Source organism: Danio rerio, chromosome 15 (assembly GCF_052040795.2).
Source record: "Danio rerio strain M-AB ecotype USA chromosome 15, GRCz13ab, whole genome shotgun sequence".
NCBI lineage: Eukaryota > Metazoa > Chordata > Actinopteri > Cypriniformes > Danionidae > Danio > Danio rerio.
This window is the reverse complement of record NC_141035.1, coordinates 1812501-1839067: the sequence shown is the minus strand read 5'-3', so window position 1 is coordinate 1839067 and position 26567 is coordinate 1812501. Positions and strand designations below refer to the sequence as shown.

The following is a 26567-nucleotide window of genomic DNA, read 5'->3' as shown; positions in this document are numbered from 1 at the left end:
GTATATGTGTCCCACACTGCTAAAAACACTATTAGGACACCTATATTTCACTAAAAATTGTAAATTGGTTGTTTTTGCGTTATTTCAAGCAAATTTGTACTTCCGGTTTGAAACGAATTTTTGAAGCTGCGTAACGGTCATGACATAATAGCGTGTATTCCAGCGTGCAGACTGGACGTCTGTGCCAGAGTGAGTCTTATTACGTCCTACAGTGTGCTGCATTAATGCAGGAGTAAGGCTTGGTTCAAACCAATCAGCGCGCTCTATTGTGCAACTTCATTAATATTCATTACTGTCACAGTGTTTAGACGACAGAGACGCCACGTTGTGTTGGCAAAACAAGCGTGAAGTGTTGCTTTTATAGTTTGCTGCAGTTCAGTTTTGTTTTCATTTTCTCTCTGTGAGAGCTCAGCTGGAGTCACGTGTGGATTAACAGTGTACGCGACGCTCGACAACAATAACTTACGTGTCTAAGGAGGATTATTGTTTACCTGAGAGCTGTTCTCATCTGCAAACGCTGAGATCCGGATTCGCTTGTAGTCTCCTCTTAATAAAGACGCGGCTCTAGTTGCTGGTGATTGTCCTGTCTCTACAGATTTGGTAAGTGAGCGACCAGTGCTCTTTGTTTATTCAGTTTGTTCGTATCGAACTAACTATTGTACCGAGTGTAAACATGTTAGCACCACAACCAAACTTTAACCTCGTGGAGGATTTTCACCGCATTTAGTGACCGGAATAACACACGCGGCTTTCTGACGCTACCTGCCGTGTGCATCTAAGTTTCCGGGAAATGTTGAGTTTGTTTTTTCTCTCATTCGCCGTGCAGTATCAAACATTGCATGCAAAACACACGCTTAGAGCAGTTCCTCAAATCAAATATCTCGTTTGTCGTGAGGGACATGAATGAATTCTCTGAAAGAAAGAGCCAAACTGCAGTTAAAGTCCACCATTTAATAATTTGGCAAAATATTTCAACTACAGATGTCCATGTAGGTTAAACACCATCACTTTCTCCTGTGTGTGTGTGTGTGTGTATTTTGACTCTGAAACTCGCGCTTGCCCAAATAGACACTCCCACACCCTCCCACTTTAGTTCACCTCCGACACTCCCTCCTAAACAGAGCTGGACACGCCCACTTTTCTGACTTTTTCCAAAGTAGAGGTGTGAAAACACCCTGCTGAAACGAGGGGGTTTCATGGCCCTTTAATGCTATCTAAAAGTAATTCCTTAGCTCTTTTTTGACACTTAACACAATTTTGAGTGGAATCTCCTCATCCATTCTCAATGTGCAGCATCTACCTAGATGATACGACAGCAGCCATATTGCTAGACCGCACTCCACACACTAGCTGATTGGTGGAGAGGAGACCGAGTGATGAAGCTAGTTATGATATGGGGATTGTTAGGAGGCCAGGATGTCGTGGTGAAACCCCTACTCTTTTTCGAAGGACATCCTGGGATTTTTAACGACCCCAGAGAGGACCTCGGTTTAACGTCTTATCAGAAAGATGGCATGCACTGAGCAGTATAGAGTCCCCTTCACTATACTGGGGCGTTAGGACCCACACAGACCGCCTCGCTAACGCCACTTCCAGCAACAACTTAGTTTTCCCATGTGGTCTCCCATCCAAGTACTGACCGGGCGCAGCCCTGCTTAGCTTCAGTAGGCGACCATGTGAACTGGCAAAGTAGACCTGATAGGTTGATGCGTTGTCGTTAAGTGTGACATCACGCGACACGGCTTTCGGGTTCAAGTGCTATATCAAACTGTATGGGGAGACTCATCAATTGGTAATTAAAAAGGTTTACAAAGCGCTGTAACACTTTCGAAAATCAGGATCGCAATGTATATATCCATGCCTAATATCCAATGGCCAGAAAGTGATTAATTTTTTATTAATTGTTAAAAGTTTGGTATTTGTGATGCAGCAAGCCCTAAGACTGTTGTGTACACTATAATTTTATATAAAATTAACTTTAATGTGTGAAAGGATTAAAACGTGTCCATGAACAAATATTTTCCCAATATAAATGATTGGAGGCCTGGACCCGGAAACAGTATTTCATACGTCACCGATATGTCATGACTTAACAAGCGGATTAAATAGTCTTTAGAGAGCTAAAGTGGCAATATGCCGACTCTGTTGACTTTTTCTATCCAAAAATAGTCCATAATGTTGAATTTCATTACTATACTCTCATCCCAAAAAGTACAAAAACTCACCCAACAGATTTAAAGGGCACCTATCATGATAAAATCACTTTTATAAAGGGGTTTAAACACAGTTGTGTGTCAGCAGTGTGTGACTATATCCAGGCTCTAATGGTTAAAATTATTTAATGTTATTTGTAAAACAACATTTGGTAAAAACATCTGTAGCTCCGCCCTCTTCTGAAAAGAGCACCATCTCATTTGAATTTAAAGCGACAGTCACCAAAACGCCACAATTAGGATTAAAGCCTAAAAAGTTCAGTTTTAGAGAGCTATATTAACATTATATGTGTGATATTTTGAGATGAAACTTCAGACACACACACTCTAGGAATATCGGACACTAATTTTACATCTTGTAAATAAAAAGGGGCAAAAATAGGTCTGATTTAGGGTGCTTTAACACCTACACTGTTGTTTGGGAACCTGTCTCGTTTGCCCGGTTAGCGGGGTTCGTTTGGCATATGTGAAACCACCAATCGCTCTCGGATCTGCTCCAAATCAATCGCTCCGAGATCGCTTGAATGAGGGGGTCTCGGCTCGATTGAAACGAACTCTGGAACGGATCGATTGCCTTTAGAAAGCAATATGATCCGAGCGTGGTTATATCACAGGGCTTTATGGATATGTAATAGGCTTACGGCTATATGAAGAGAGAATTATGAGTAGGGCAGGAAGTTTCGCGAGTCTCCGGATGCCCACAAACGAGTGATGATCTACCGGTAATCTCACGTCCCCCTTCCGGTCCTCAAATAGGCATCGCCGCGCACCCTTCTCACCCCTCCCCACCGCATCTCTCCTCAGACACGTTGCGCACCTTGTCAAACACCACCAAACCACCACCTCTCCTGACAGCTGAGCGGGACGCTGCAACATAAACCCTGACACTCTGGCCAATGTGAGGAAAGTTTACTCACACGTGACTTGTTTTAGCTCTTTTGGTCCGATTAGAAACTTTGCAGTGTGAAAGTGAACCGCTCCAAGAGCAAAGAGCAACAATGTAACAATTGTAATCTCTGTTTCGGAACAACTGAATCGATTCACAGGTGTGAAAGCAGCCTTAAATGACATCCTAAATCTTAGCTTTTGCACCACTGTCTATTGGTAAAGACATGCACTGGATCAAAATGTTTGTCCATGAATTTGAAACCTTAGCATTTGTTTGTACATATTTAAGTAAAAACATCATTGAATGTACTTACTTATAATTCTTTCTGTGTTTTCTAGGGCTCCGACCACTAGGGACACCAGTTTTATTGACAAGATGAAGAAAACGGTAAGACTTTTATTTCCTGTGCTCCAGAGGTTGCCAAGTTGCATTAAAATTTTAAGACTTGGGTGTTTCTGAAACATATAATATTTAAAGGCATACTATGTAAGATTTAATATGTCATGGTTCTATTAGACTGCACATAGCAGCATTATAACAGAAGGCTAAAATGTATTTACTCTAATAAAACAGTGCTGCTTTTATTCCCACATGATCACGTTATGAAGAACCAGTAATGGTGGATTGTGGCTGTTTTTGTGCTTCCCGCTAGTTTCTCATCAGAAATTGCTTAAGAGTTTCTCTTCTTTCAGTGATACTCTGCTTTATACTACTATGATAACAAGTGTTGGAAACTTTAGCTCATCCACCAAAATGATTTCAACAGGAATCCCTTAGGGAGTAATCAAACTATGCCTTTATTTGTTGTGAACATGCGCCCTCTAGTGGCGAAATTTACAACAGTTACAAACCTGGCTGTTATCTTGGAATAAAATTCCATGTAATGTCACGACTGACCAATCAGAATCGAGTATTCCAGACAGCCGTGTGATCTTTTGTTTTTGACCTTCCAGGGTAAGAATATCGTGGTGTTTTACGGCTCTCAGACCGGCACAGCGGAAGAGTTTTCCAACAGACTCGCTAAAGATGCTCATCGCTACGGCATGAAGGGGATGGCAGCAGACCCGGAAGAATATGATTTGGTAACACATATGAAATTACTCCTGATTTTGCAATTTATGCTTCATATTCAATATAATCGCATTACAGAAACGCCCTCACATTTGATTTTACCTTTGCTCTTATGTGCTTCATATTGCAACACAATATGATCGCATAATAGAGGCGCTGTACCACATTAAAGATGGATTTGGCTAGTTTTAGACCACGTTTTTCGGAAATTTTACAGTTTAAACCATTGGGTAACACTTTGATTTAGGTCGCAATTAACAAACCATTAACTTACACTGCTAGCTTAATAAACTACTAATTAACTGTTATTAATTGTTAGTTAGGTAGAATTTGGGTTTAGGATTGGGGATGAAGAATAATCATACTTTATAACTATTAATGAACAGTTCATATCTTAATAACGGGCAGGTAATAGGCCAGTAGTTAATAGCATGAATTGTGACCTAAAGCCATAGATATATACACTAGATATCGCTTAGGGACTCTGAGCATGCGTCAATAGCGCCGCCACATTGGTACAGTGCTCCCAGGACAAATGTCATTCAACCGCACTAGTCAAGACAGTGTTATTATGTGAAGATGCGGGACTTTAACGCTGTCTACGAGTGTAGTAACGAGCAAACAAAGAAAACAAAGCACAAAGGCAGAACATTTCATAGGTAATATTACGTTTTTTTCTGTTTTTGTATGTTCTGAACTTTTGTGCTAATCAGGTAACGTTATTGAAGATAACAGTCACTTTCTGCATTCACTATAAGTCAAAGCAGCTCCAACTCGAACTAAACACTCGGCTTATGCTAGTTTTGTTGAATAAAATCAGCAAACAATGCAAAAGAAATATGACAACGAGATGCTGCGCTGCCAGAAACTTGTATTATTGTCGGCTGGTGAAAGAATCGTTCGGGGGATTCATTCACAAACGAATCGCTCCCTCCGTCAGTATGAGGAGTGAAAGCAGGAGAGGAGCTGTGTTTCAGGACATGATTAGATCAAATTTAACAGGGAGGGTGGATAGTACATTTCTGTACACACAAACACAAGCTTTTTGTCAGGAATGCCCGTGCGGTCACTGATCCATCAATGTAGAAAAGTGACGTAAAATTATAATTTTCGTAATTAGAAAAAAAAAATGACATACTAACATCCAGGAAAACTCCCGATCATAGATATATGTGTATATGTGTATATCTCTGGCTTTGGATGGCCACAGTCCTCCACTGTACCTTGGTCCTGCACTCATTTCAAAGGAGCGCTACCCTGTAGCAAGATGGCGGCGCTATTGACGCATTCCGTCCAATAGACAACAATAGGCCAGGCAACATCTAATGTATATATCTATGACCTAAAGCGTTAGCAACCTTTGTAGTTAATTAGCCATCTTACAGATGATTTTCAGACACACTTTTTCATCTTTTGTACTTGATTGCACACACTTTTGCTTTCAGAGTGAGCTTTCTCGTATGGGGGAGATCGACAACTCTTTGGCGATCTTCTGCTTGGCCACCTATGGAGAGGGCGACCCCACCGATAATGCCCAAGACTTCTATGATTGGCTACAGGAGGCTGATGCTGATTTTAGCGGACTTAAATATACAGTGAGTTCACCATCATTGATATCACATGGTTTTTATATGCAAAAACACCTTCTGGAGAACATTTAGACTGGGTGACACTGGGTCAGTTGGCGTTTCTGTGTGGAGTTTGCATGTTCTCCCTGTGTTGGCGTGGGTTTCCCCTACAGGTCAAACAAATGCGCTATAGAGGAATTGAATAAGCTAAAATGACCGTAGTGTGTGTGAATGTGAGAGTGTATGGGTGTTTCCCAGTACTGGGTTGCATTACTGTGTAAAACATATGCTGGAATACTTAGAGGTTTCAATGATCTATGCTAAGCTAAGCTAAAATTGAGACCTGGAGATCGACTAAATGGATTAAAAATTGGTAAAACTTAACAGTTTTACGCTAGAGAGTTGTACAATGAGCGTATTTTTTGGAGTGTTTTGGAGTGTTCCTTCAAGTATGTAATCTCAGGCTTTTAGCTTGAGCATTTAGAAGCATTTTACTGCACACAAATTCACTTTTTAGATTAGAAACAAAATTAACTAAACTAAAAAAGTGTTTCCAATACGTTAGGTACAATGCTCAAACATGAATGACTACACCTCTATTGAAAATAAATATTTTTATCCATTTTTCAGTCAATGTAGGTCATATGTTTGGGTGCATTTGAACAAAACAGATTTATTAAATATTGAAATATTATTTTAGTCACTGAACATCTTTAGAAACAGAAAGATAAAAACATTTAAATTAATGCAAAATATTGCAAAAATAAATTTTATATATATGTTTTTTGTTTCTCTTAAATTTTACTTCTTTAAATATTTTTATTTAATATTTCCTCTAACATATAAATTTGGGTGTGCTGATTTTGGACCGTTATCATGAGTTATTTGTTAGATAAGATCTAGATTTGGCTTCAGTACTGACTAATCTAATGTAGATGCACAAATATAATATTGTAGAGCTTCCTATAGAAAATATTCATGCGAGATTTGTGAGGGCTGAGCTCATATGTGCTGAGCACTGTATTTTCCAACACATGCTTGCTTGAGCAAACAAGACCCATGACACGATGACAGTAAAGCAGAAGTGATTCTGGGGTTTGCTGTGTCATTCTTCTGTTCGCCAAAGTGTCAGACGGTTTAATCTATAGTTACTACACAGACACTGTGCAAAGTTCAGTGACTCAACATAATCTACTGGGGGGAAAGAAAAAAAAAAACATTGACCAAACAGATTTACCCTCTAGTTTAGCAGAAATTACAAGTATGACTGAGCAACTTTAGAGATGAGAGAATACAGTAGTTATTTTGTCATTATTTACTCGCCTTCATGCCATTCCAAATTCATATGCTGTTGTTTTATAGAGTCAGATCAGTCACATTTACAAAATAAAATCCATACAAAGTTCACATTTACAAAATCCGATCAATAAATTCTAAACACAATTCGTAAATATGCAAATCTAATTTGTAAATTTAAAACACAATTCATAAATATGCAAATCTAATTAGTAAATTTAAAGCACAATTTGTAAATTCAAAGCACAATTGATTAATATGCTAATTCAATTCATGAATTCAAAACAGTTCATACGTATGCAAATCCAATTCATAAATTCAAAACACAATTTTTTAATATGCAAATTAAATTCATAATTCAAAACAGTTCATAAATATGAAAATCTAATTTGTAATTTCAAAACACAATGTGTGAATTTAAAACACAATTTGTAAATATGCAAATCCAATTCATAAATTCAAAACTGTTCATAAATATGCAAATTCAATTCGTAAATTTAAAACACAATTTGTAAATATCCAAAATCCAATTTGTATATTCAAACTCAATCTGTGAATTCAAAGCACAATTCATGAATATGCAAATCTAATTCATACATTTAATACACAATTTGTAAATATGCAAATCCAGTTCGTAAATTCAAAACTGTTCATAAATATGCAAATCCAATTCATAAATTTTTTACTAAACTCATAAATATGCAAATCCAAGTCATACTTTCAAAACACAATCTGTGAACTCAAAACACAATTCGAAAATATGCATATCCAATTTGTATATTTAAAACACAACTAATAAATATGCTAATTCAATTCATAAATTCAAAACACAATTCATAAATATGCAAATCCAATTCATAAATTGAAAACACAATTTGTTAATATGCGAATTCAATTCATAAATTTGAAACAGTTCATAAATATGTAAACCCAATTCATGAATTTAAAACACAATTCATAAATATGTAAACCCAATTCATGAATTTAAAACACAATTCATAAATATGCAAATCCAATTCATAAATTTTAAACTAAATTCGTAAATATGAAAATCCAAATCATAAATTCAAAACAATCTAGAAACTCAAAACACAATTCATAAATATGAAAAGCCAATTTGTAAATTTAAAAAAAACTTTTCATAAATATGCAAATCTAAATAATAAATTCAAAACACAATGTGTGAATTCAAAATACAGTTTATAAATATGCAAAAACAATTTGTAAATTAAAAACACTATTTATAAATATGCAAATCTAATTAACAAATTTAAAACACAATTCATTAACATGCAAATCCAATTCGTAAATTCTAAACACAGTTCATGAATTGGATGCAAATCCAATTCATCTGGGGAAATATTTATGATTATTACTAATGCTCAAAAATCTGCACACACAATAACCTATCCCTATTGTAGGTATAAATAAATTAATGAATATACTGAATGGCGGGACTATAAATAATATGTGCGCATGACCTTATTTACAGGTGTTTGCACTGGGCAATAAGACATACGAGCACTACAACGCCATGGGGAAATATGTGGACAAGAGACTGGAGGAGCTGGGGGCGCAGAGAATCTTTGACCTGGGAATGGGAGACGACGATGGAAAGTGAGTGACAAAATAAAACATGATTAAAAAATGATGAGCTCACACCAATTTCTGTTTAATGAAAGAAGATTTCTTCAACACATTTCTAAACATAATAGTTTTAATAACTCATTGACAGGTGAAAATCTGATCTACCTGCTTACACTGCAGACGCGAGAGCACAGATCGGATTCATATCGAATAAATTTTCACATATGAACAAAGCCTGAATCTGATTTGAGTAAATCAGGAATGCATGTGATCTGTTCCTGCTTACACGGGCCAAATCCGATCCATGCCACATGGGAGAACTAAATCGGAATTGAATCACTTGAACAGTGCAGCGTAAATGCGGCGAAAATGTCTAAAGTTATGACAAAACAGCTCACATTTTAAGATTATAAGGCTGAACAGCATGAAATGCCATCAGTCTACAGAGATTTCCCAGTATTTCTCTGTTGCGATCAGGATATCACAATAATTAACCCCAAAAAAGCCATTACTATGATTACTATATTATAATTACAGCACATTACACGAGTAGCAGTGCGATATGGCTGTGTCTCGGCACTGGTGGGAGGCGTGCGTTGGCTTGAGGCTGCAGACCAAGTGCTTTAGTGTCCCAACAGTGCCGATATACAGCCATATCGCACTAATATGAGTGTGATATTGCGTTTATACAACAGTTCAACGGCATAATCCTGTATATAAAAAGGAAGATCAAACATTATGCTTTCGTACGAGGAACTACTTTCTTCCGCCATTCATTCACATCTGCTGCTGACGTCAGAACAGCAGAAACCATTGCTGCTTCACTTTAGAGCTAGTACTTGAATGATTCTCTAGCGTAATGTCTAAAGTGATGACAAAACAGCTGATTTTCGCTCACATTTTAAGATTATAAGGCTGAACAGCATGAAATGGCATCAGTCTACAGAGATTTCCCAGTATTTCTCTGTTGCGATCAGGATATCACAATAATTAACCCCAAAAAAGCCAAAGCAAACACTAGCAGATTGCTATGGTAAAAATACAGCACTCTGTGTCTGGGAATAACTAATGTGGAGACGTTTGAACAAACTGAAGTTATTTGTGCTTGTTTTTTCTCTCCTTCAGTCTGGAGGAGGACTTTGTGTCTTGGAGGGAGCAGTTCTGGCCGGCTGTTTGCGAACATTTTGGCGTTGAGGCGACCGGTGAAGAGTCCAGGTTTGAACGATCTTTCTTTTGTTCCTCTTTTCCTCTTTTGTTTTGCGGGTCACGGTGACCCGAGCTCAGCATCCCCTTCTGGGCTGATTAACAACACTTACAGGCCTTTTCAGATCAGAATACACTTTGGTGTACAAAAGCTGAACAGTCTTCAGAGTAAAGTAATAGTTGCTTTGGTTTGTAATGTGTTCTCTCTCTCTCTCTCCCTCTCTCTCTCCTCTCTCTCGCTCTCTCTCTGTCAAATTCAGTTCATCTAAGCTTCATTGGCATGACTAGCACAGTGTTTCCAAAGCATTGTCCAGTACATGATTATAACAATAATATATAATAATAGCTATATAGGGGCGAAGTAGTGGCGCAGTAGTTAGTGCTGTCGCCTCACAGCAAGAAGGTTGCTGGTTCAAACCTAGGCTCAGTTGGCGTTTCTGTGTGGAGTTTGCATGTTCTCCGGGTTTCATCCGGGTCCTCCGGTTTCCCCCACAGTCATAAGACATGCGGTACATCCGGTGTGTGTGTATATATATATATATATATATATATATATATATATATATATATATATATATATATATATATATATATATATATATATATACATAAATAAGAGCAATATTACATGAGTAGCAGTGCGATATGGCTGGGAAATATGTGTGATCTCGGCACTGGTGGGAGGCGTGCGTTGGCTTGAGGCTGCAGAAAGAGTGCCTTAGTGTCCCACCAGTGCTGATATACAGCCATATCGCACTAATATGAGTGTGATATTGTGTTTATACAACAGTTTAACGGCATAATCCTGTATATAAAAAGGAAAATCAAACATTATCCTTTCGTATGAGGAACTACTTTCTTCCGCCATTCATTCACATCTGCTGCTGACATCAGAACAGCAGAAACCATTGCTGCTTCACTGTAGAGCTAGTACTTTAATGATTCTATAGCGTAATGTCTAAAGTGATGACAAAACAGCTGATTTTTGCTCACATTTTAAGATTATAAGGCTGAACAGCATGAAATGCCATCAGTCTACAGAGATTTCCCAGTATTTCTCTGTTGCAATCGGGAGATCACAATAATTAACCCTGAAAAAGCCATTACTATGATTACTATGGTATAATTACAGCACAACAACATACAAATAAGAGAGATCGACTTAGAAAGTCACTTCCCAGTTTTATAATGATTTTTATCAGCAGTAGTTTGAAATTACGCTGGGTTTTTCTTCTCTAAGGGCTTATTACGCTGTGTCTGTCGCCACCTTGTGGTGGAGTGTTTGCTCTGCTCAGTATGACAGGCTGATGGCTGCCAACATGCTGAATCTCCAAAATTATAAATATTTTAAAATTGGCACTATCCCTATAAATAAACTGCATAGTTGCAATCTAAACAACTACACCCTGCCTAAAGGCCTCAAAAGTACATTATGTTGTCCAACAGCTGCAATATTTGTAAAGCTTTAGTGGGTTGTTTAGTCCCTCTTAAGTCCTAGTGCGGGCGGAGTAATACACAAGGGTGAAGAGGTTGAAAACAAGAATGGATCTGTAAAATAATTAAGTATACAGGTGCATGCATGCTATATACAAAGTGCATTGATATGGAAATAAAATTAATAATAACATTAAAAAGACCTTTTTTAATAATAAAAAAAGAATAGTAATAAAAATAACAACTTTGTTCAACAGTATTATTTATAAATACTTTTTAAAAATGATTTATATAAATATATATAGTATATTTATTTATTTACACATACACAAAAACATACAATTAGAAATTTTATAAATACATATAAAAATATGAAAAAAGACCAATGTGATTGTTAAAAGATCATTAAAAGAGAATAATAATATTATTATTATTAGTAACACTAAATATAAATATAAAATACAATACACAACTGCCTCTCTCTGTGTTTTCTGATGCTTTAGTTTTTTGTTTGTACATTTGAAGGTTATATTTTCTTATGGTTGGTTCCATTTTTTTGGTGTCAAGTTTGCAAAAAAAAAAAAAAATGTGTTAAAATTATTAATTTTGTTTTTGGAAAAGCAAAAATATCCATTTACCTAACATGACTAGAAAGGACAGAGGGTGAAGTTGGTCAAGATGTGCCACAAGATTTTAAGAGGTTACTCAAAGTCCGAATTTATTTTGATTTCAAATGTGTGGAATATTGAAGGATTTGATGATGTGTTAAAGATGGAGAACGCATGTCTTGAGTGAAATGTACGTTTGTATAGTATAACATTTTAAATGTACCAAAAATCTCTTTCTCTCAATTCAATTCAATAATTGCTTTATTGGAATGACAAATGTTACAAATGAATTGCCAAAGCATTTATAAAGTTTATATAAAATTAAAAGAACATACATATTTAATAAAAACACAGTAAACAGTAGCAGTAGTAGTAGTAAAAAAATAAATAAAGGATATAAACATATAATAATTAAATAAAAATATAAATTATATATCTTATTAATCAATGTATCATATTATTATTATTCAATATATCTTATTCAATAAATTACATATTCAATATGTTATATCAATTATATCATATTATTCATTTATAAAGTTTACATAAAATTAAAAGAACATACATATATAATAAAAACACAGTAAACAGTTTTAGAAGTAGTAAAAAAATAAATAAATAAAGGATATATGCGTATAATAATTAAATAAAAATAAAAATAATACATTTTCATTCAAGATATAAATAGTCAATATATTATATTATTTATATATATATATATATATATATATATATATATATATATATATATATATATATATATATATATATATATATATATATAAATTCAATATATCATGTTATTATTCAATATATCATATCATTCATATCATATTATTCATTTATAACTATAAAAATAATAATAGATCAGAATAAACTGTTCATTTAACAATCAACATTTTAGGATAAAACAGTAATAACAGCAATAATAATCAGTATATTTACATGATTCACCATGACATACAATGATCTCTCTCTCTCTCTCAGCATCCGTCAGTATGAGCTGAAGGTACACACTGATCTGAACATGAATAAAGTCTACACTGGAGAGCTGGGACGACTCAAGAGCTTTGAGAACCAGAAACCGTGAGTAAAACACTTCTTATTTTCCTATTAAAGGGACCTATTGTGCTAAAATAACTTCTCTAAGGGGTTTAAACAGTTGTGTGTCAGCAGTGTGTGAATATATCCAGCTTCTAATGGTATTGTGTATAATCAGACTTGATGAAATCAGTCTGCAGAAACACTTTGATTGACATTCTCTCTTTGTACGTGTCTTGAGAGAGGGAAAAACCCCAAAAAAACCCGCCCACTGGTAACCATCTCTTCCTCATTAGCATGAACAGCTCTGAGTGAGAAGCAGCTGTCTGTCCACTTCTGCTCTTATTTAACCCTGGTTAACTACTGAGCCTCCAAGACAACTGTTAATTTACTGTCTGTCATTCATTATGTGTTTCTCACAGACCCTTCGATTCGAAGAACCCTTTCCTGGCACCAGTTACTGTGAACCGCAAACTCAATAAAGGCGGCGAGAGACATCTGATGCACCTGGAGCTGGACATCACAGGCTCCAAAATCAGGTACAATCTGCAGGATGGTCGACTCCAACACACTTATCACTGGATTAATTACATCTACACATTTCAAGATGTTTTCAAGTCTCTCCAAAAGAGTGCCTCCTGTCTTTTATTTATACAACCGCAAATCAGAAAAAGTTAGGACTGTAGGGAAAATGCTAATTAAAAGAAAAAGTGATTTCCAAACTTACTTTGACCTGTGGGAGAGGCAGTGGCGCAGTAGGTAGTGCTGTCGACTCACAGCAAGAAGGTCGCTGGGTCGCTGGTTCGAACCTCAGCTCTGTGAACATTTCTGTGTGGAGTTTGCATGTTCTCCCTGCCTTCGAGTGAGTTTCCTCTGGCTGCTCCGGCCTGAATTGAGTAGGCTAAATTGTCCGTAGTGTATGAGTGTGTGTGTGTGGATGTTTCCCAGAGATGGGTTGCGGCTGGAAGGGCATCCGCTGTGTAAAAACTTGCTGGATAAGTTGGCGGTTCATTCCGCTGTGGTGACCCCGGATTAATAAAGGGACTAAGCCGACAAGAAAATGAATGAATGAATGAATGAATGTTTCACATCATCATTTCAGTAATTGACCTGATTAGTAGCCCTGAACTGCTCCTGTCACAATGTTGAAATGTTTAAAATGTGTTGTTAAAGCCAAAATTGCATTAATTTTGAGGAAAAAAAACAGTAATAATTAGAGGAACACATTAAATAATGTTTGTTGCATTGTCTGCAGTGAAACACAAGTCAAAGTACATTTAGAAATCACTACTTTGTTTTTTTAATTGCATTTTTCATACTGTCCTAACTTTTTCTGATTTGGGTTGTATGAATACTTTTGTGTGTATGAGCAGTCAATTATAAAATTTTGACTGATGTTGACATCTACATAGCTGAATAACTAACTGATTAAACACTTCCATGAATTTATAGTGGTGATTTAACGTTTGTTTTTTGCTGTCGAAGAATTTATAATTCATATTTAAAATGTGGTTATAAATGTATGTGGGAGAGGCTGTGGCGCAGTAGGTAGTGCTGTCGCCTCACAGCAAGAAGGTCGCTGGTTCGAACTTCGGCTCAGTTGGCGTTTCTGTGTGGAGTTTGCATGTTCTCCCCGTGTTGGTGTGGGTTTTCTCCGGGTGCTCCGGTTTCCCCCACAGTCCAAAGACATGCGGTACAGGTGAATTGGGTAGGCTAAATTGTCCGTAGTGTATGAGTGTGTGTGTGAATGTGTGTGTGGATGTTTCCCAGAGATGGGTTGTGGCTGGAAGGGCATCCGCTGCGTAAAAACTTGCTGGATAAGTTGCCGGTTCGTTCCGCTGTGGCGACCCCGGATTAATAAAGTGTCTAAGCCGACAAGAAAATGAATTAATGAATGAAATGTATGTGATGGTGAACTTTTACAGTACAGTAAAGTCAGTTCACGGTTAAATATTTACCCTGCTATAATAGACTAAAGGGACCTCTGGTGTCATTCATGGCATTACATCATGAAAAGATAGCAAGAGGATTGTAAAAGTGTTTCACATGACCACCACTGTAGGCTAAGGTTAATGACTGGATCCAAAGTGTGTGTGTGAGCATGTGCATGAGCATGTACAGTTAAAGTCAGAATTATTAGCCCCCCTGTTTATCTTTTCCCCAATTTCTGTTTAACGGAGAGCAGATTTCTTCAGCACATTTCTAATCATAATAGTTTTAATAACTCATCTCTAATAACTGATTTATTTTCTCTTTGTCATGATGACAGTAAATAATATTAGACTAGATATTCTTCAAGACACTTCAATACATCTTAAAGTGACATTTACTTCAAAGGACTTTATTTTCAAAGGCTTAACTAGGTTAATTAGGTTAACTAGGCAGGTTAGGGTAATTAGGCAAGTTATTGTATATACGATGGTTTGTTCTGCAGACTGTCGAGAAAAAATCCATAGCTTAAAAGGGCTAATAATATTGACCTTAAAATGATGTTTAAAAAATTAAAAACTGCTTTTATTCTAGCCGAAATAAAACAAATAAGACTTTCTCCAGAAGAGAAAATATTATCAGACATACTGTGAACATTTCCTGAATCTGTTCAACATCATCTGGGAAATATTTAAAAAAGAAAACAAATATTGTGTGTGTGTGTGTTTTTTGCGTGTGAGCTTTGCGTGTGTTTTTTGCGTGTGTTTATGCATATGCATTTCCATGTTTGTGTGTGTGTGAGCATGTTTGTGCATGCGTATGTTTGTATTTTTTTAAAAATTCAATTAGTTCCAACTTTGTTTGAGTGTGTCAGCATGTTTAAGTGTGTGTTTGAGTGTGTTTGTGTTTTTGTATTGTTTTTTGTCTCTGTGTTAGACTGTGTGTGTCTGTGTTTGCGTGTGTGCGTCTATTTCTGTGCGCGTTTCTGTGTTTGTGTGTAAGCCAGCGGGTGTGTGTTCCCTGCAGGCACAGAACGTCAACATGACGTCAAATTGACGTTGTACCCCAACGTTGCGAGGACGTTGTATTTTCGTTGGAAATGAAAATTAGGTTGACGTCATATTCCAATGACAGGCTGACGTGAGTGTCCAATGTCCAACCAAATATCAACGTCTAATCATGTTACACCTTGACGTTGTGTGGGCGTTACCACTATGACGTCCATCAGATGTTGGATTTTGGTCACTTTCCAACACAACCTAAAATCAACGTAATTTGACGTCGTTATTGGACATCAAAATAACGTTGTGCGTAGACGCTGGCTAGACATTGAATTTTGGTCACCTGAAGTCATGAGCTAAAGCGAACCTGATATAAAGTCTTATGGGTTAGAGAAGTGTGTGTGTGTTTGTGTAATCGCATGGATATGTTTGCATGTCTGTGTGCGTGTTTTATGTGCCTCTGTGTGGGATCTACACAGTTTATTGACGGGCGATGTGATTATTGTGCTCAGATACGAATCAGGAGACCATGTCGCAGTGTACCCCATCAACGACACAGCAATGGTGAACAAGATCGGGGAGCTGCTTGCTGTGGATCTGGACACTGTGATCTCCCTCAACAACCTCGACGGTAAGACACTAACATTAACAGAAGGAACGATCAGTACAGCTGAAATAAGAATCATTGTATATTTTGACCCAATAATTGGGGATTAATCATGACTGTATATCGCTGAAGTCTGTGCTTTTTTAATCTCTAATTGCAGAGGAGTCCAATAAGAAGCATCCGTTCCCCTGCCCGACCACATATCGTACAGCTCTGACTCATTATCTGGACATCACAAACTCTCCACGCACAAATGTACTTTATGAACTGGCACAATACGCCAGCGACCCCAAAGATCAGGAGAACATGAGGAAAATGGCCTCCTCTTCAGCTGAGGGCAAAGTAAGCAGCGCTGGCATTACACACACATTCACTGATAACCTGCAGTTAATACAGGATTCATGTACTTGCAAAATGAATGTTTCTATTGTTATGTTGCAACTAGGGCTGGGCGATCAAATCAGTATCGATATTTATTGACCAAACACCATTGTCAACATCGGTAATAACAAAAGATTCAGTATGTAGTTTTGGTATGAGGCGCTATAGCACTGAGCGCGCACCTTGGAAGTAGAGATCTGCGCGGGACTAAATTTTGAATCCCGCCCGCACCCGCCAGGTTTTAGCCCGAACCAGACCGCTCCCGCTTATATTAAGAATTTATTGTCCTGCTGCCCGACCCGCCCCGTTTTCTGGCCGCCGCGCCCGATCCCGCTAAAGATCGGGGGAGAACAAAACCGAAAATCACCCAGCTATACAGTCCAGACAGCCAAGCTGTCTGTATAAACACACACACAGCACCAAGCACACACACACATAGACAAATCTCTATCTCTCTCATACGCGCGCGCGCACACTAACACACACACAAGCACCAATCAGACACACAGGCGTTTGCTGTTATATCAATTCAAAGGCTTGTAATACCATGTACCAAGTACCAATGTAATACCAAAGGGTTTTATATAAAGGTATGTAAATACTGAGTCGCGCCAGCTCCGGGCCGCAGCGCACATCACTCTCGGGCCGATTCCGGCGCGGATGCGGCAGCGTCGGCTCGCTTACGGCCGCCGCATCTGGCCCGATTGATTCGGGCCGGAATCGGGCAGTGAGTCCACAAGCATCCGCAGTCCGGCAGCCGGAGCCGGGCTGAGTGGTAAGTCTCCAGCAGGCGACAATCTAATTGGAACTGGCCCGAGTGTATTTTGCTATCTGGGAAAGCTCTCTCTCTCTCATTCACGCGCGCGCACTAACATACACACCACACAAGCACCAAGCACACACACAGGCAATGCTCGCTCTCTCTCTCTCTCCCTCTCTCTCTCTCTCCCTCTCTCTCTTTCTCTCTCTCTCTCTCTCTCATTCGCATAGCAATATCCGCGATATTGCTAGACAGCCCGCTCCCGTCCCAAATTAAACCCGTTACCGTCCGCTCCCGCGATTTATTCGGAAATTTATTCCCGCGCCGCAGAAATCTGGTCGGGTCACGTGGGCGCCCGCGGGACAGCCGCGGGAATGCAGACCTCTACTTGGAAGCAATGCCAGTAAGCTTCGGGTGTAAGTTTGTCATATCAATGTAGGCGCGCGACTTGCGTGATGTGCACATAGAAGCGACGCTCCATTTTCCAGGCGCATCTAGTTGAAAACACCTGGGGCCTCATGTATCAACGCTGCGTACGCACAAAAACTTTGCGTACGCCAGGCTTCACGCTCAGAATCGCTCACGTTTGGATTTACTAACGATGAAATGAACGTGGGAATGTGCGCAGCTCCACGCCAACTTCATGGCTGGCATACGCACATTTTTTTGTGCGTGTCTGTTTTATTTCCATTGGCGACTCCTAGAGGCAGTTCTACAAAGTGAGCTGTGTAATGGCAGCTGTATGAGACGGGTTCATCTAGCAGGTATATAAGGTTTCCACACCATGCAGTTGACCAGCCAAACATTAAACCGCAATTTGCAGCGGTCGCCTGTTTTCCCAATGTATTGGGAGCGATCTACTGCACACGCATTGCTATAAAGACACTATCTGAAGATGAATTTGCATACGTGAATCAGGAACATTTCCATTCAATAAATGTGCAAAAAAATATGCACAGACTTATTAATGATTCCTACTTGTCTTCCTCGTAATAAATAGTAGGCAAAAGCTGATATGTAGCGGGGGGCAAAAAAGAAGAATGACCTCATCAGACGCTGGAGTTCATGCTCGAACATGTCAAAATATGTTGACATGCGATTTACGAACTGCGCCACCCAGACTGTTAAGGGTACTACAACATTTTGCACCTATAAATCACACTATTTCTTTTTTAAATTCACTCAGTGCGATGTTCAGACCCAACTGTGTTAACCGCATCAGCTAAACTCTCCCACTCTATTTTTTTCTTTTGTTGTTAATTCCGGAGGACAAACTTGCAAATAACACCGCTTTTCTCCGGTCTACCTCCGAAAGCAGCACCTCCAATTCACATTCTGTTCAAAGTTTCTCTTCTTGCTTGCTTTTGCCGTTGCTTTTTCGTTCGGTTTTGCCAAAGTAGAGTCATTAGCATATTCATACGGGGGAGGAGGCAGGGAGGGGTTTTGCGCTCGTTCATTCGGATGTACAAAGAATATGCGTGGGATTCGGCGTACGCAGTGTTTCATACATCTGAATGTTTTAGTATGATTTCCACGCAAGTCTTCGTACATGAGGCCCCTGAACTTTTCTGAATCGTCGCGAGCACACTGCGATTTATGTAGGTAGAACTAACCAATCTGCTTCGCACTTTTTATGGAATATCATTTCTGTAATAACGGCAGACTAATTACCTCGGTCCCACTTTATATTAAGTGTCCATAACTACTATGTACTTACATAAAATAAAAAAAATACAAGGTACTTACTGTGTTTATAATGTATTTGAGAACACTTGTGGTGCTTTGAGTTGGGATAGAGGTTGGGTTATGGACAGGTTTGGTGGTGTGGGTAGGTTTAAGGGTGAGTTAAGGTGTAAGGGATGGTCAACAGTGTATTTACAAATGTAATTACAAAAGTTAAATACAGATGTAATTACATACATGTATTTAATCAAGCATAAGTACACAGTAAATACATGTATTTACACAATAAGTACATTGTAACAAACTATTAGTTCCTATGTAAGTACATATTAGTTAAGGCCACTTAATATAAAGTGGGACCATTACCTCAGACAAACAACACTGCAGTGCTTTTTACTCTTCTCTCCATAAACTTGCATCAGAGCTGCAGCTATGAATTGCCTGTTTGTCATGCTCTGAAAAAACGATTGATGGTCACTTCAGGTCAGAATAACAACACATGCAAAAGTTAGTGCCGTATTGCAGCAGTGAGGAGATTGTAAATTGAAAAAGGATGCACATTTAAATAAATATAAATGTGAAACGGGTTGTTCATGTCTCCATTCAGGCACAGTACCAGAGCTGGGTGCTGGACTCCTGCAGGAATATTGTGGCTATTCTTGAGGATTTGCCGTCTTTACGGCCACCGATTGACCACCTCTGTGAGCTTCTGCCACGGCTGCAGGCCCGCTACTACTCCATTTCATCATCTTCAAAGGTCAGATATGTTTGCTTCATGCTGGAGATGGAATGTGTAACCACTTGCTTTTATATTTGTTTTAGCATTCCTAAAAAGAATACTCTGTCCCCTGTGGGAATTGTTTGACTCATTCAGCTTCAGCTACTCTTAAAGGAACACTACTACTTTTTTTTTTTTTTTTGGAGTGGGGGGGTTGATACAGTTAAACAGTTGAGTTTTACCAGTTTTGATTGCATTCAGCCAATCTCCGGGAATAATGGGAGCACTTTTGGCTTAGCTTAGCACAAATCATTGAATTGCATTAGACCGTTAGCATCTTACTCAAAAAAAAAAAAAGAGTTTGACATTTTCCTATTTAAAGCTTGGCTCTTCTGCAGTTACATCGTTCAATATAGGGTTGCACCGATATAATTTTTTGGAAACGATCCGATCCCGATACCAAAATTCTGAATATTAACCGATACAGATCCGATCCCACTACTGTGTCTTTTTTTGTTGTTGTTGTTTTAAGTATAATACATGCCTCCACTATTATAAAACACAGCTTATAAACACAGAATATAGCTCACGGTCAAGATCGGATTTGGATCGGTACCAGCTGGTTGATATCCAATCCAGCAAAAATATGTGATATCGAACCGATATCCGATCCAAGTATTGGGATCAGTGCATCCCTAGTTTACCGAGATAAAGTTAAAAGTTGCTATTTTCTAGGCTGATATAGCTAGGAACTATATTCTTATTCCAGTGACCGAGAAACGTTGATGTAGCATTGTCACTATAGCCGTGGACAAGTTCCTTAATGGGATTATAGTCCTAGCCATATCGACTTAGAAAACAACAACTTTTCGTTTTCTGTCAGTCTTCAAACCTGATGAAACTACAGAAGCATCAAGATTTAAATAGGAACATTTTTAAACTTTCTGTTTCGCAAGATCCAAAAAAAGTTTCTTTAATTTTTTTCCTTTTTATGTATTGTAACTTTCAGTTCTGTAAATGCGAGACGCACCACACTTCGTCTTTGTGGACTTTAAAATGAGCAGTGCTCTGCGGTTTCTATGTTGCTAGGCAACTGCTATTTCAATGCTGTTTGTGCTGGAGCGCATGACCTCGGGCACTTTTTTTTTTTTTTTTTTTTTGAAACTGCAGGTACTCATAGCAATCCATCAAATAAAGTAGGCGCAGTGAGAACTTGAGGTGCCCGGGGCGCATGAACAGTGCACAAAACAATTAGAATAGGCCAATAGAAAACCATTTTAAAAAGTGACTTCTCACGCACAAAAAGACACATTCAGTGTGAGGCCTCAGGCTGTCATCTAAAACTAGACTGGTTCAGTTGCATAGTTCCCATGTGGTGTAAAAGCAGAGAAGTGTTTACAATCTGCGCAATCTTATTTGCATTTTAATAAAGTTTTCAAGTTTATAGTTTTTGATGAATCGTGATCAGTTTAATTTTTTTTTACACAAAGAAGATAAATAATATATATTTTTTGTTGTTATTATTACGTTTTAATTCATTTTATTTATTATTAATTTAAAAGTAATTTATATTTATTTGTACTTTTAATTAATTAAAATGTAACTTCAAACTTTTTTAATTTTAATAAATTAAATTGTATTTAATTTATTATTGATTTGTTCACTGTAATTTATATTTTAATTTTATTTTTATCCGTTTACTCTTTTATTTCTGCTTTTGTTCCTCATGGTGGATGTTCAGCCTGAATACATTCATTCAACACATCACACTGTCATCCTTGAGTAAAGGATGTCGGTACAAAATAGCACACATATAATGTTTTCTAACTCTCTGAAACGGATCCTTTTAGGCTTTAATCCTGTTTGTGTTATGTTGGTGACTGTCACTTTAAATTCAAATGAGATTGTGCTCTTCTCAAAGGAGGGTGGAGCTGAAAACACGCATGCACAATCTCATTTGAATTTAAAGTGATAGTCACCAACATAACACAAACAGGATTAAAGCCTAAAAGGGTCCGTTTCAGAGAGTTAGAAAACATTGAAAGTGGAGTATTTTGAGCTGAAACTACACACACACACACACACACCAGAGACATTATAAATGAACATTATAGCTCTCCTTAAACTAATGTAACCTTATTGTAAAGTGTAAGCCATTAATGTATGCAATATATATATATATTTGCATTTGCATTTTACCAGGTTCACCCCAACAGCATCCACATCTGTGCTGTAGTGGTGGAGTACCAGACCAAGACTGGCCGGGTTAATAAAGGAGTCGCCACAAACTGGCTGAAGAACAAAATGCCCACCGACAACGGACACAAAGCTACGGTGCCCATGTACATCCGCAAATCTCAGTTCCGACTTCCCTTCAAGTCCACAAACCCAATTATAATGATTGGACCTGGCACGGGTATTGCACCCTTCATAGGGTTCATTCAGGAGCGCGGGTGGCTCAAAGAACAAGGTGAAGTTTAACTCCGCTCTGCTGTTATAATCTTCTTTGATTTCATGATTTACATTATAATGATCATAATAATTCTCATTAAAGGGTTAGTTCACTCAAAAATAAACATTCAGTCATTATATATGCAATGTTGATATTATAGCCATGGAAAAGTTCCTTGAATGACATTATAGTTCCTAGCCATATCGACTAAAGGCCGGCTCACACTGTGCAATTTATTTATTTTTTTTATTTTATTTTATTTATTTTTTTTATTAATTTATTTTTTATAGTCCTGAACAATTGTAGCATGTCAGACTGCACGCACATGGCTCCGTCACACTGTAAGATCTCAGCTGCCATAAAGTCAGTCTAAATGTCAATGAAGACGCGCCAAACACGAAAGAAAACACCCCTGGAGTTTGACATCATCCACCCATGACACTTTCACTCTCCGGCGTTCAGAAATGATTCCTCACAGCAAACGTAAACAATCTGTAGCGGCGATTTTGCACACGGCGTGTCTCAATAATAAAACTAGGAGGTAAACACTGTTGACATTTCCCCTCGGTCGTTTGGATTGCGTCATCAAATTTAGTGTCACACTGCAGGAAAGTCTGAAACCTTCTGACACTGCCAGAACTTCATCTGAGGGAAAATCTGATCACAACAGGCACTAATAAGTGGCTGTCTGTAAACATGTCAAATTAACGATCACAGATTTTACTGATTTTATTCTAGGATTCAGGAATCTTTTAGGATTTCCAAATTTGTCTCAGATGACAAAATCGTGGCTGAAATCTCACAGTGTGAGCAGGGCTTTAGAGAATAACATATTTTCATTTTCTGTCAGTCTTCATATGTGATAAACCCACAGAAGCGTCCAGGTTTAAATAGGAACAGTTTTGAAACTCTTTTTTGCAAGATTTTAATGGTCTCAAAAAGTTTCATTAATTTCTCTTTAGGTCTATATATTGTAACTTTTCAGTTCTGTAAATGCAGGATGCACCACACTGCCTTTTTGATGACTAGAAATGAGCAGTGCTCTGTGCTTTCTATGTTGCTTGGCAACTGCTTTAACACTGGTGTTTGTGCTGGAATGCATGACATCAGGTGGGATTTTTTCTAATTCAATTTTAAACTGCAGGTACTTGTAGCGCTCAATAAAATAAAATAAAATAAAATAAAATAAAATAAAATAGAAGCTCCTCTTTACTTTTTCCAAACCTGTTTGACTTTCTTTCTTTGAATGGTTTGGAAGGCCCACCCCTCACTGACAAGTTTGTTTTCTGTCTATAAATGACAGTAGGATATAGTTGTTGTTTTTTTTTACTTTAACAGACTCCTATTTTTCCTAATTTATATTTTAAAAATTAGTCTTGTTTTAATTTTTTCTTTATTGCAAATTTTTAGGAAATATTTTTCATCAAAAAGTGTGGTGACATCTGACTAGCTAATCCAGCAAACAAAGAAGTAGTGCTTAAAATGTCACTAAAATGCAGTATTTAAATCTCAAAGTTAAATAGAAGCTGAGGCGTATAAATGCAAAAAGGTCAACTTAAAAAAAAAAAAAGAACCAGCCCTTTCACCAGGCTGGTTATGGGTCTGTAGCTTCTGCGTACCCTCTACCGTAAACGTCTGGTTCGCCTCTTAGCCTTTCTCTCTACCTTAACAACTGTTTGTGCAAACATAAGGATATCTGAATACATAAGTGAAGTGTTGTGTCTTCTACAATTAATGTCATTAAACCAACCAGGCACTACAATATGTATGTATGTATATATATATATATATATATATATATATATAGAGAGAGAGAGAGAGAGAGAGAGAGAGAGAGAGAGAGAGAGAGAGAGAGATGTAGTACATTTACTTTTTTTTTCATAAATTTTCCTTCGGCTTAGTTCCTTTACTAATCTGGGGTCGCCAAAGCAAAATAAACCACCAACTTATCCAGCATATGTTTTACACAGCGGATGCCCTTCCAGCTGTAACCCAGCACTGGGAAATATCCATACACACTCATTCACACTCATACACTACGGACAATTTAGTTTATCAATTCCCCTATAGTGCATGTGTTTGAACTATTGGGTAAACCGAAGCACCCGGAGGAAACCCACGCTAACAGGGGGAGAACATGCAAACTCCACACAGAAATGCCAACTGACTCAGCCGGGACTCGAACCCATGGCCTGCTTGCAGTGAGGCAACATCGCTACCTACTGTTCCACCGTGTTGCCCTACTTTTTATTTTTTATTTTTGGGTATTTTTTTTTGTCGAGTTGTATGTTGTTGAATGATTGGGATGTTATGTGCACTTTATTTCACCATTGTGTAATTTAGTAATCTTCATTCCTGGTTTGTAGGAAAGGAAGTGGGAGAGACTGTGTTATACTTTGGCTGTCGTCACAAGAACGAGGACTTTCTGTATCAAGAGGAACTTGCGCAGTTTGAAAAGACTGGAGTTCTGACAACACTCAATGTAGCTTTTTCCAGAGACCAGGCAGAGAAGGTATTACACACACACACACACACACACACACACACACACATCACTGAGATCGCCATCAGATTGGGATCATTATTAGCCCTCCTGTGAATTATCCCAATTAAAGTTCAACATATTCAGGAATTTTTTCACAGTATTTCCTATACTATTGTTTCTTCTGGAGAAAGTCTTATTTGTTTTATTTCGGCTAAAATAAAAGCATTTCAAGTCATTTTAAGGTCAATATTATTCGCCCCCTTAAGCAATATTAGTTTTGGATTGTCTCCAGAACAAACCACTGTTATACAATGACTTGCCTAATTACCCTAACTTTACCCTAATTACCCTAGTGAAGCCTTTACATGTCACTTTAAGCTGAATAATAGTGTCTTGAAGAATATCTAGTCTAATATTATGTGCTGAGCTTACTTACTTTACTCTATTTTCATGCAGGTCTATGTGCAGCATCACCTGAAGAACAACAAGGAGGCAGTTTGGAAGCTGGTTCACACAGACAATGCCCACATCTACATCTGTGGGTGCGTAAACTACATGGCATGCCAGCACATTGCACAACACACATAGTTCCCTGACATTATCCTCATGTTATACCTATAGCCTAGAGCCCCATCTGCTGTTAAACACTAGCCTAGAGCGCCGTCTGCTGTTAAACACTAGCCTAGAGCGCCATCTGCTGTTAAACACTAGCCTAAAGCGCCATCTGCTGTTTAAAACTAGCCTAGAGAGCTGTCTGCTGTTTAAATCTAGCCTAGAGCCCCGTCTGCTGTTTAAAACTAGCCTAGAGCGCTATCTGCTATTTAAAACTAGCCTAGAGCGCTGTCTGCTGTTTAAAACTAGCCTAGAGCGCCGTCTACTGTTTAAATCTAGCCTAGAGCGCCATCTGCTGTTTTAAACTAGCCTAGAGCGCCATCTGCTGTTTAAAACTAGTCTAGAGCGCCGCCTGCTGTTTAAAACTAGCCTAAAGCGCCGTCTGCTGTTTAAAACTAGCCTAGAGCCCCATCTGCTGTTTAAAACTAGCCTAGAGCGCCATCTGCTGTTAAACACTAGCCTAGAGCCCATCTGCTGTTTAAAACTAGCCTAGAGCGCCATCTGCTGTTTAAAACTAGCCTAGAGCGCTGTCTGCTGTTTAAATCTAGCCTAGAGCCCCATCTGCTGTTTAAAACTAGCCTAGAGCGCTGTCTGCTATTTAAAACTAGCCTAGAGCGCTGTCTGCTGTTTAAAACTAGCCTAGAGTGCCATCTACTCTTTAAAACTAGCCTAGAGCGCCATCTACTCTTTAAAACTAGCCTAGAGCGCCATCTACTCTTTAAAACTAGCCTAGAGTGCCGTCTTCTGTTTAAATCTAGCCTAGAGCGCCGCCTGCTGTTTAAAACTAGCCTAAAGCGCCGTCTGCTGTTTAAAACTAGCCTAGAGCGCCGTCTGCTGTTTAAAACTAGCCTAGAGCGCTGTCTGCTGTTTAAAACTAGCCTAGAGCGCTGTCTGCTGTTTAAAACTAGCCTAGAGCGCCGTCTGCTGTTTAAAACTAGCCTAGAGCGCCGTCTGCTATATAAAACTAGCCTAGAGCCCTGTTCATTATTAAAACTAACCTAGAGTGTCGCCTACGGTTAAAATCTAACC

General features: G+C 38.2%; 1 protein-coding gene across 5 annotated transcripts in view; it reads left to right on the top strand.

Annotated features, from left to right (window-relative positions):
- The window catches only part of porb (P450 (cytochrome) oxidoreductase b), a 44604-nt gene that overhangs the window by 16372 nt on the left and 1665 nt on the right, over nt 1-26567 (top strand). For 2 of the 5 annotated variants that reach the window (XM_087282467.1, NM_001320439.1), the window contains 13 exons: nt 3441-3489; nt 4056-4184; nt 5619-5768; nt 8530-8654; nt 9750-9839; nt 12857-12955; nt 13333-13449; nt 16353-16471; nt 16608-16789; nt 19879-20028; nt 22192-22459; nt 24808-24953; nt 25383-25468. In XM_087282467.1, coding sequence (XP_087138593.1) covers nt 3441-3489; nt 4056-4184; nt 5619-5768; nt 8530-8654; nt 9750-9839; nt 12857-12955; nt 13333-13449; nt 16353-16471; nt 16608-16789; nt 19879-20028; nt 22192-22459; nt 24808-24953; nt 25383-25468 — 1710 coding nt within the window. Of the gene's footprint in view, nt 1-3440; nt 3490-4055; nt 4185-5618; nt 5769-8529; nt 9129-9629; nt 9840-12856; nt 12956-13332; nt 13450-16352; nt 16472-16607; nt 16790-19878; nt 20038-22191; nt 22460-24807; nt 24954-25382; nt 25469-26567 lie in introns of all 5 variants that reach the window. The other 3 variants (XM_087282469.1, XM_087282468.1, XM_087282470.1) reach the window with 2 other exon arrangements.